An 11,395-nucleotide genomic window follows, 5' to 3' on the forward strand; every position below is an offset into this window, starting at 1 on the left:
TCGGAGGACCGGAAAGGAGGCGGGGCCGTGGCGGCGCGCGCCCCCGGAACGTGCGCACCGCAGGCGGCGCGGATCGCTGGGAGCGGGTCCGCCTCCTGACCGGGAGCCGGGCTAAGCGTGTAGCGCCAGGGCTCGCGGGAGACGGTCGCGATGAACACGGTGCTGTCACGGGCGAACTCGCTGTTCGCCTTCTCGCTGAGCGTGATGGCGGCGCTCACCTTCGGCTGCTTCATCACCACCGCCTTCAAAGACAGGAGCGTCCCGGTGCGGCTACACGTCTCGCGGATCATGCTGTGAGTGTGGCCGAGGCCCGGCCAGCGGGGCAGGGCTCCCGGATCGGGCCCGGGCTGGGACCGGGGCTGCCGGCAGAACGCCGCGCCTCCCCGTGGTCCCCTCCTCCCGGGCGGCCATTCGTCGGCGAGGGTGGACGTCAGGGGTGGACTTGGCGGGCTTTTCCGGCTTCCCGTCGGAACTCTCACTCCTCCACCGTAAATTCCCGGGCTTGCTCTTAAATTTTAATTTTGAGTGTTCCTCGGGTCAGCGCCTCGGCTTCCTTCCTGTTCCTCACTTCCCTCGCCCGCGCTGGCCAATGAGGGAGCAACACAACAGCAGCGCCGCGGCGCCGCCCGCCCTCCCTGCCGGCCGGGGTCGGACGCGAGGCCCCAGGGGTCCGCCGCCCGGGTCCGGCCCGGCGTCGCTGGCCTCTCTCGGCGGCCGAGGGGCGGCTTGTAGGCCGACTTCGTCCCGTTTGACATGCCCGTGGCCGTTGTCTCGCCGTCTTGCGAAGGCGGTGACTCCTCGCATCTGCTTCGAAGTTGGCCAGGGAAAGTGGCAGGGTGCGCGGGGAGCACTGGACACCCCAGCCTGCTGCTAGGGCAGGGCTTGAGTTTCTTCATTCGTCGTCTTTTCCAGAGCCCCCCGCTTAAATAACTCTGAAAACTTCCAACATTCGGGTTTTGCAATGGCAGTGTCCGTTCTCGATTGCAGATTTTTTCTTAAGTAGTTTTTTCTCTCTACTGCTTTTATCTTTGATACGCAGCATTTCCCTCCCAATTCTCATCCCCTTTCTACTCAGTTCGTTCTTGCTCATTCTTCAGCCTTAGTTTACTTAATTCCTTTGTCAGAATCCCTGAAGAGCCAGTTATGTAATAGCGACCCCCTCCTTCCCTCCCTTTGTCCTCTCCTCCCCTCCCATCCCCTCTCCTCGCTCCCTCTCCGTCTGTCTTCCTGTTTTTCTTTTCGCTATATCAATATTTGGTACATACTGTTTGACATCAGATAGCCCTGGGGTGGGAAGCCGCACTGCCCTCAGCAGCCATATGGGGGCTTAAAAGACCTTGACACATACTGAACATTGAACACATGTTTTTGTGGTCTTAAACAAGTTTCTTACCTTTTGGGGTCTTAATTTCCTTTTGTTTAAAGTGAAAGTGATACCTGACTGGTAGGCTTGTTAGGATTGTTTGGAGTAATTTTGAAAAATGCACAGTGGATCAGACACACAGTAAGCAGTAATAAACACTCAGTAAATACGTGGTACTTCAGAAAGTTCATGGAAATGGAGTTAAAAGATTGAAGTTTATTTTGGGGCCAAACGTTTTTGAAATCCATGTGTATGAGTCCTCTCCAAAATCTGTTAATGAAAAATGTGTAGTATGAGGAAACTATGCATAGGTTTTTTAAAAAACGTTTGCACCAAAATAAATGTATATTTTGATTTGTTTTCCCAAGAGCTTTTTGAAGTACACTTGTAACACGTGTAATGTTTCACACCATATTGAAGTCATCTGTAATTTTCTTCTACCTGTTCTACAAAAGTGCTTTTACATAAAGTATAGTTCCTTTTAGCGTTTTTGTTGCTGATGATGTTAGAGATTCTCTCTTATTTTTAAAAATTTTCTTTAAGGTATGTGAACTTCATGCATTTCATAAATACAAATTTAGGAGCATAGTGATTCTTCTTACCCTACCCTCCCTCCCGCCTGCACTCCCACCCTTCTTCCTCCTCCCTCTCCTATTCCCATTCTTATTTTTTACTAGGATCTATTTTCAATTAACTTTATACACATAAGATTAACTCTGTATTAAGTAAAGAGTTCAACAAATAGTATGGGAAAAATAAAAACAAAACTGTTCCTCAACAATACAGGTAACAGGCTGTTCAATGTTCAAAGTCATCCCATCTCAAAACGTCAATTTCACTTCTATGGATTACCTTTTAGGTACTCTATTAGTTACCATAGATCAGGGAGAACATATGGTATTTGTCTTTTTGGGATTGGCTTATTTCACTAAGTGTAATGTTTTCCAGTTGCAACCATTTTGTTGCAAATGACAGGATTAGTATTCCATGGTGTACATATTCCATAATTTCTTCCAGTCCTCAGTTGACGGATATTTGGGTTGATTCCATATCTTGACTATTGTGAATTGAGCTGGGAGAGATTCTCTTAAGGCACATGAAAACAGCTGAAGATCTACTTTGATATTTGATTACAATGTTTATCCTGTTTTTAATTGCAGATTTCTGTGGATTTTACTGGTTTCTTTATGGGGTTGCTATTTCACCTGTTCACACAAGTGGATCCTGTCTTTAATTTTATTTAGAAACTATATGGATTTTGCATGATGTTATGTTTGAAGGATGGTAAAACTTTTATCTTCCAGAAAAAATGTGGAAGACTTCACTGGACCTAGAGAAAGAAGTGATCTGGGATTCATTACATTTGATATAACTGCTGATATCCTTTAAGAGAATATTTTATTGCTTTTTCTGTAGTTTTATAGTGAGTAGGATTGTCCCTCAGAATCTGTCAAACCTTGGAAATTCCTGTACCTGTATTTTTATTAGTAAGATAACAGTCACTCACACTTTGAGAAAATTTGCAAATTTCTATGTTAGTTGTATGGGCATTAAATTCTTCATGAAAACATTAAATTGATTCAAATATAAATGAGAAAAGATTGATTCTTGTATAGACAAGAAAAGATTGAATCTGAGTTTGGAGGTCATTTGGCTGGCCCTAGTGAAAGCCGGGACTCAGTTCATTTCTGTGCAGTGGGTAGCAGGAGCCTGATTACTTGAGCCATCACAGCTGTGTCTCAGGAAGCTCATACGCAGGAGTCAGGAGGTAGAACTTGCTTGGAACCTAGGCATTATGATATGGGGTGCAGGCATCTTAACCACTATGCTTATATCCACCCTTTCTAGAAGCATTTTATGTAAAGTCCCAGCAAATATATTCATTTCTTCTCATAGCTGAGAGAAGCATGTTTAAGAAGTGAGTTGTATTATTATAATTTGAAAGACCATTATCAAAATGATTGTTTTAAACCACATTAGCATTTGACCATTATAATTCTTTCTTTAATAAGAATCAGAGACGTCTTAATTTTCTTTTTCTTGGATTTTCATCTTGATAGCTCAGATTACTTTGGTTACTTTGATCTTCTTAGGATCATAGATTAATATGCTGACATTTTTGTTCTCTGCCATATCAGCCTGATCTTACCTGCCTGTTAAGACTCTGATCAAAAACAGTTATGGAGACTCAAGTTGGAACTTATATAAAGCAACAGTCAACAAATGGAGTAGATCATATGCTTCACTTTACTTGATGTGCCTTTCTTACTTGCATGGAAAAACTGAATTTTTTAAAGAAATAAATGATTGGATTTAGACAATAGGTGGAATAAAAGAGGGAGCATGTGAGTGATTGAGATGCAGGTTTAGATGCTCTGGTCCTGTATCGGTACCTGGATTTAATGCTCAGCTCCAGCCTACTCTTGACTCTAGCTTTTTGCTAATGGGAAGCAGCAGTGATGACCAAAGTAGTTGGGTTCCTGTCACCCAAGTGGGATTCCTAGACTTTGTTCCCAAGCTCCTGGCTTCTACCCTTGGTCTAGGTCATTGTGGGTATTTTTGTGAACAGTAAATGGAATCTTTCTCATTTTTTCCTTTGTCTCTCTTGCTCTCAGTGCTTCTCAAAAAAATTAAGTAGACTGCGAATTAGTTGATACTGACATTTTAGGCAACACAGTATATATCAGAAAAATCTTAGACTAGACTTTGTACTTTTAAGTCTTCATGTCATTTAAGAAATATTGAGGGAATTTAAATTTAGTGTGAAAGTAGTAATTTTGTGTTCAGGGAATTGCCGTGAAATTTTCTAATACAACTAGCATATTTATGTGTTATCAATTTCATTGTTTACATGTAGTTTAGATTTTCACAATACTGGAAATAGTACCTGTACTTGTAAAGAACTATCCACAACTTGCCAGTTTTAAAACAGTAATTCTTAGTGATTATACATATTTAAAAGTGGAATATAACAGATGTGTTGCTATTAGTATATAAATGCACATAATAAAATGATTTAGCACTTTTCATATAAAAATAAGATCCAAATACTCAGCTCATTTCTCAGTAATGACAACAGCCTTGTAGTTAATTTTGGTGAAGTTTTTTGCTTCCCATCCTGAAAGCCAAATGGTGCCAGACTGGTGCTGAGTTAGTTGCATTTTACTAAAACACTTCCTGTGTTGAGACATTTTGACCTCTGCTGGTATTTATGTGCAAAAGTAACTTGTTTAATTTATTATTCTTGCTTAATTACTTGGACCTAATTTATATTTGTTTATTGTTAAATAGTGGTGGTTGATTATACTTAGAACTTTGGTGGAATCATGTATTTCATATACTAAGTCCATACTTTTGGACTTAATTGCTGTTACAGAAAACTGAAATTTGGATTTCTTTTTTTATTTTCTTGTTAATAAAAGTATCTTGGTTAGTAAGGCTTGGAGGAGCAAAGGAGGATACTGATTTTTGTGTTTTTTGCTTCAGAATGCACTGATTTTTACAGTATATCTGCTACAAATTTTTATTAAATTAGTGGTTCAGTATGTTTCTGGGCCACTTTTTTCTATTTTAGTACTAATATTGCTAAGAATATCTATGATCACTTTAAAAGTTGTATGCTGCTTTATGACTTACATATTCCTTAATTTATTTACATCTTGAGAATATATTTGATTGGAATGTGAAGCAGTTATTTCTTTATTTATCAGCTGAATATTCAACAAAAAATAATGTAAGTATATGTATTTGTATATATACATCATAGCTGTTTAAAATATTATTCTTTATGAAGGAATATACAAAACAACTGACCTGAATAGCCTAGTAAAATCAAGTCACAAACCTATGGAGAGGTGGCTGTATTTAGAAAACTCCTTTGGTTGCTTCTCTTTTTCTCTCTGTGTGTGGCTGTCTGATATTATGGTCTTCAGAATGATGTACATGTAAAGAAATTCATGAGTATAAATTAAACAAATATGTAATTCTAGTAATGTATGAAGGTACCTCAGAAAGTTTGTAGAGGGGCAGACGTTTGGGGCAGTAGTTAAGATGCTGGTTGGGATGCCCAAATCCGTTGAAAGAGTGCCTGGAGAGTCTTGACTCTGTTGCCAATTCCAGCTTCGTGGTAATGCACACCCTGTGAGGCGGGAGGTGAAGGCTTAAGTGCTTGGGGTCCCTGCCACCCATGTGGGAGACCTGGAAGGAATTCCAGTCTCCTCGCTTCAGCTTGGCCCAACTCTGGCTGTTGAGAGTATTTAGGAGTGAACCAGTAGATGGAAGATTTCTCTGTATGTTATCTCTCTGTTATTCTGCCTTTAAAATAAAAGCAAATATGCAAAGGTTAGAAGTTTGGAAAGTGAAATTAAAAGGCATGTTGATGTTGGTGTAAATTTTGAACTTCTTGCATTTGTGGGGGGTCTTAAGAAATTCATTGAAAATGAGTATTCTGGAAAAAGTATGCTTGGATTTTGTAATTTTTTGCACCAAAATCAATTTCTTTTAATTTCCATTAACTTTCTGAAATACTTTGAAATATCTCAACTTAAAGTAAAAGGGAAAGAAGTTAAGCTTTCCTAATATTTGCTACTTAAACTGATGTTAATACTCTTGTTAAGTCCTTAAGTCAGATGGTCATGTCTTCTGCAATACTACATGTATTCAGAGGAAATTTATAGGGCAAGAAGTTAATCAGTGGGTTTTTGTTGTTAGCATTTTGCTGAATATTGCAGTGTAGAAATGGATTATATTACTCGATTTTAAATAACCCTCACAAAATGTAAACATTTCTTTCATCCTCCAAAGAAATTACAGTTTGAAGATAATGATAATGGGACACAAATACGTGTAAACAATAGGAAAATGTCAGAGCTGCTACTTCTGTTGATCTTGCTAAGTCATATTAAAGGATTAAAAAAAAGTAATATAATAAAGGGTTGACTAAGACAATTGAACATTGGATAAGAAGACTATTTGAAATGAGAATTTTATTCACTATCAGTGATACTACTTAACTACTACATGTGTGTTTTATATGTGTATACACACACATATCATTTATAAATATGCATGTTTTGGGGGTTTGTGCTCCAAACAATTTGTGATCAAAATGCCTGGAGACTGTTTCACATGGCAAGATCAGAAAGATTGTTGCTAAACTGTGCTGTGAATTACCTAGGAAATGGGGTTCTAGTCCCTGTGTTCCTCTTCCGGTCCAGCTCTCTGCTGTGGCCCAGGAGTGCAGTGGAGCATGGCCCAAGTGCTTAGGCGCCTGTACCCGCATGGGAGACCAGGAAGGAACACCTGGCTCCTGCCTTCGGATTGGCATAGCTCCGGCCATAGCAGCCATTTGGGGGGTGAACCAACAGAAGGAAGACCTTTTTCTCTGTCTCTCTCTCTCACTGTCTAATTCTGTCAAATTAAAAAAAAAAAAAAAACAACAAAAAGCAAAAAACAAACGCTGTGCAAGTTATTAAAATTTTTTGAATCATCTGAGATGATTTTAAAAATCCATTTTAGTCTGAAATAAACACAGATCAAGTGAGCTCTTTTGCTAGCTTATTAGCCATATGTCTGCAGTTAATTAATTTTTGTTTACTGAGACCTATTTTCCTTTATTTCAGAATTGTGTGGGATACATCAGTCTGAGTACTTGGACTATACTGTATAATTCTAAATTATAGTTATAATAAATTTTAATTATATTGCTAAAAATTACCTTAAAACCAATCTAAATGATTCATTTAAGGTTGAAAGCTATTCATGTATTGTAATAGACCTTTTGTTGCAGGTAGGGGAGAGATTGCCACATGTATTTAGATTATTGCTGAAACAAATCTTAGGTTCTGCTTCAGTGTTGACACTAAAGGTACCAAGTGATAAGCTTACAAATATGAAAATGAAATCTTTGGAAGTAAAATGTTGTTACATGTTGTTTGTCTTCGAGTTATCCTTATATTTATCATTAGTGTGACCTGGAGATAAATTTATTAAAAGGTGAATCAGCATTTTTTTTTTTTAATTTAAATTGGAATGACACATTAGTGAGATTTGTTTCATAGTTTGAAAAGTTAATTGGAGTCTTTGGTATTCATTTCATTATATGTTTACTTTGAGCATATGGGTACTCAAAATGCTGGATACTTTGTTAGACACTGGAAACATTGGGATGAATAAATTTTGATTCTTGCCCTTGAGAACCAACAAAATGTTAAAAGAAGCAAACAGAAAATTCGGTTTTTGAAGTTTAGAGTAACAACTCAAAGGAGCAGACATTTGGTCTGGTGGTTAAGACACCTGCATCTCAGATTGGAGCACACAGGTTTGACACCTGGCTCCAGCTCCCGACTCCTATTTCCTGATAATGTATATCTTGGGAGGCAGTAGTGTTAGGTCAAGTAAGTAGTTGGGTTCTTACCACTGATGTGGGAGACCTGGTTTGTGTTGCTGGCTCCTGGCTTTGTCCATGATCCAGACCTGGCTGTTGAGGGATTTTTGAGGCATGAACCCAGTGAATGAAAGCGATCTCTCTCCCTCCCTCTCCCTTCCTCATGAAGTAGAAATCAGTCAATCAATAAATAGAATGAATGTATACATATTCCTTGAGGTTCAATAGAATTTTTGAAATAAATGTACTCTTATGATGAGTATACCTAAATTTCTAATTATTTATCCTGGCACAACTAGTATGTTGATACTAATTTCTTTATTGATTCCTTGATCATTTACAAATCATAGCGATTCATGAATTTTCTTGGCATAATCTGGCAGAGTAATTTGTAATAACAGTGTGATGGAGCAAGGATTTTGTCTCTGTTTTCCTGGCACCATCAATCTCTATTCTGAGCTGGGGGGGGGGGGGCTCTGAAATTGAAGAGAAGAATGATTTAAAAGGATACGTACCCTCTGAGGATTTTTTCTCTAGTATCTTTGTTTCTCCAAGGATTTTACTTCTGGGAGAGAACATATGAGTAGGTCTAACATTTTATGAACTGTAAGAGCCCCAAGCAATACAGTTGACCTAAGTGAAGAAATGAATTCCTTTATGGCAGTATCCTTTTTTACTCCAAGAAAAGTTTGCCCCTTTATATCTATGTCACTTATTGTCATTTTCTGTACACATTAGTGAGTCCAACTTTGAAAGACTTGTTAAAATTACAGTTGGATTCACTAATATGTGAAATTATTTGCTTTTTAATGCTTTAATTTAAAGTGATAAAATGTCATTTCTGATAAGTTATCTAATTAATTTTCATTTTAATGTAGGCTCTGAACCAGGTTGTCCTCTGGGACAAGATTGTTCTGCGAGGTGATAACCCGAAGCTGCTGTTGAAAGATATGAAAACAAAGTATTTTTTCTTTGATGATGGAAATGGTCTCAAGTGAGCATTCTCTTTTGTCATTTTTTTACGTTTTATTAAGATGTGAAAGTGAGTGAAAGATGTATTTTTATTTTGAGGAAAAACATTAGGGTAAAAAGAAGGAATATTGAGAAAGAAGTATTTATACAGATCTGAACTGAAAGATTGGGTAAAAATACAAATTGGAGATAACTAATCAGTTCTTTTACAGTATGTGAAATGTAATAATCAAATTTCTACAGGCCTACTGTGTCTACCAATGTATATAGGAAGAATGGGCTTGTTGGTAGGTGGTTGTGATTGTCAGATTGAAGGGCTGCTTTCTGAACATGACTTAGGGAAACCTTAATGAGGAAGCAGTGTGTTAGGTCTAGTAGTTGAGTGTGAGGTTTCTGTTTGTTCTCTTAGCTTGCCTAAACTTCACTGGGCATTGGAATGATTGATCTCTCATAATTTTTATATGGAATGCTCTGTGACTAAACTTAGAAGGGATTTTTAAGAAGAGAGTTATTTTGACCAAACTAGGCCTGTGTTTCCAGATGGAAATATCAGGCAGTAAGATGTTTTAGTTTGTTCAGGTTTGCTCATCTAGATAATGCCAGAATTAGGCTTTTAAGAATCATCTTCTGATTCCTGGCTTATTATTCGTTTTATCTTTGCTGTATTTTACTCATTTAAAACTTTTGGTTAGTAGTTCCATTAATTTCATCAATGAGTGAGTTTTGGTCATTAAGAGATACTTGTAGTTGTGAGGCTGGTGTTTTCCACCATTGTCTTTGGATTTCAGATGACATGAGAAAATAGTTCTTTTCGGAAGTAAGGATTCCTAATAGGAATAGCTAGTTATGATTAAAGTACCTAATACCTCAGTATTTGATTTAAAATGCTTTTATTGAGCAACAAATATTTGTACTAACTTCTCTTTATTATTATGTCTTTTTACAGGGGAAACAGGAATGTCACTTTGACCCTATCTTGGAATGTTGTACCAAATGCTGGAATTCTACCTCTTGTGACAGGATCAGGACATGTGTCTGTTCCATTTCCAGATACATATGAAATAACGAAGAGTTATTAAATTATTCTGAATTTGAAACAAAATATTTTTATACTTAATGAATTGTGTCTCATTTGTCTCTTCCCTTGCATCTTCATTTGTTTTCATTTGTTTTTGCTTGTTACTTTTTCTTCTTCTTTTTTTTTTTTCTTGGTGTAAGAACTAACATCAAAAGGCATATTTGAAGAAAAAGGTTAGTGCGCTACTTAAACCAAATTTTCCAAACAAAGCCACTAAGAGTGGAGCATTATGAGACTAAGGCAACTACATAATAACTATATGTTAAAAAAAAAAAGTTGGACTATTCCCTCTATTTCCATTATTATTTATGGGAATTTATGGAAATTAAAGTGAGCATGAAGGGTGGTTAAACTTCCAGGTGCCTGTAGAGTCATAAGAACTCTGTTTTATGCCTTGCGTTCATGCAAGTTCACATTGGATGTGATTTAGAAGTAGACATTTTCTTTCTGTCTCTTAGATTACTGAAAGAATTAATATGGTTATTTGTTAGAAGCCTGGTTTACAAAAAAAAGCCAAAAGTAATGGAATTTTATTCCACTTGTCTTTAGAATGCCCATGACACTTGTTTTTCTTACAGGTGACTAGTAATTTTTTTCACTTAAAGACTAAATACCTCTTTATATTTAGCTATAAAACATTCTAACTCATTTTAAATCTCTTAGGTTAACCAAATGTGTGTCTTTCAGTGCTTTCTCTAAAAACATTCCATTGTATTATATCTGTATAATTTTTTTTTAGCATTGCCATTGAAAGTTGAAAATGTTTGCATGGTTTACCCTCAGAGTTTAAGTTTGTTCTAGTGAGCATGCCTAGTGCCACTAAGTGCTAGTTATTTACACTTTTTTTTAGGTCCACACTTTAATAACTGTTGGGGTAATAATAATTACCAGTATTTGTGGTGTGCTTTTCTATTTACAAAGCACTCGTGTATTTTCTTGTATTCTATCCTCAGTCAAATGAGATAAGTAGTACAAGTGTTAGCTTTTTGCAGATGAAGAAAGTGAAACCCAGAAGTTTATTGAGTTTCTACAAGGTTATATAGCTAGCAAAAAAATGGGAGTTAAAACTTGAACCAGATATTCTGATTCTATAAGCTTACCTTTTTATAATACCTCAGAATACAGACTAGTAAAATTTCACTTTTAATTTCCATAGTATGCTTGGTTATCCTGAAGCTTCCAATAACTCATATAATAGGGATATCTTATTTATTTCTCTGCGTAAATTCACTTTACATACATAAAATGTATGAGAAAAATCTGAATGTAATTAAAATAATTTAGAAATTAAACACAATACATTCTTGAATATATAATCATATTTAACTTTTTTTTTTTTTGCAGTGGACAAAGAAATATACTTAAAGGTAGCAACTTCAAATCAGTTACCCTCAAGAGCAAAACTAAATACTATGGTTACACTGTTAGTAGTAACCAAAAGGGCTAATATTTTCTAAGAATAGTTTAAATTAATTGCTAGCAATTGTTCCATTTATCTCATATGAAAATCATCACTATTTAATTATATTAATTTTAATAGTTATTATATGTAATTGTATAGTTCATATAAAAGCATGTAGATAAGACTTTTTCAAAC

General features: G+C 36.9%; 2 protein-coding genes across 3 annotated transcripts in view; both read left to right on the top strand.

Moving 5' to 3' along the window:
* The window catches only part of SPCS3 (signal peptidase complex subunit 3), a 28,686-nt gene extending 18,864 nt beyond the window's left edge, over positions 1-9,822 (top strand). Inside the window, exons 1-5 of one of the 2 annotated variants that reach the window (XM_002709480.6) lie at positions 36-293; positions 2,668-2,741; positions 5,020-5,096; positions 8,627-8,742; positions 9,667-9,822. In XM_002709480.6, the coding sequence (XP_002709526.1) occupies positions 151-293; positions 2,668-2,741; positions 5,020-5,096; positions 8,627-8,742; positions 9,667-9,799 (543 nt within the window). In that variant the 5' untranslated portion in view covers positions 36-150 and the 3' untranslated portion in view covers positions 9,800-9,822. Of the gene's footprint in view, positions 1-35; positions 294-2,667; positions 2,742-5,019; positions 5,097-8,626; positions 8,743-9,666 lie in introns of those variants that run through there. The other variant, XM_089327257.1, reaches the window with a different exon arrangement.
* On the top strand, positions 300-2,429 carry LOC149127767 (uncharacterized). Its single transcript, XM_089327258.1, has 2 exons — positions 300-836; positions 2,150-2,429. Exons 1-2 carry the CDS (start codon positions 590-592, stop codon positions 2,293-2,295), a joined length of 393 nt encoding a protein of 130 aa, XP_089183384.1. The 5' UTR covers positions 300-589; the 3' UTR covers positions 2,296-2,429.
* Positions 9,823-11,395: the final 1,573 nt, after the last annotated feature.

Source organism: Oryctolagus cuniculus, chromosome 2, assembly GCF_051225735.1.
Source record: "Oryctolagus cuniculus isolate XC-2025 breed Fujian yellow rabbit chromosome 2, ASM5122573v1, whole genome shotgun sequence".
Classification (NCBI taxonomy): Eukaryota; Metazoa; Chordata; class Mammalia; order Lagomorpha; family Leporidae; genus Oryctolagus; species Oryctolagus cuniculus.

Coding starts and splice junctions, on each gene's coding strand:
- LOC149127767 (XM_089327258.1), top strand. CDS start 590: ATGAGGGAGCAACACAACAGCAGCGCCGCGGCGCCGCCCGCCCTCCCT. Junction 837..2,149: donor TGGCCAGGGAAAGTGGCAGG/GTGCGCGGGGAG, acceptor TCAACAATACAG/GTAACAGGCTGTTCAATGTT.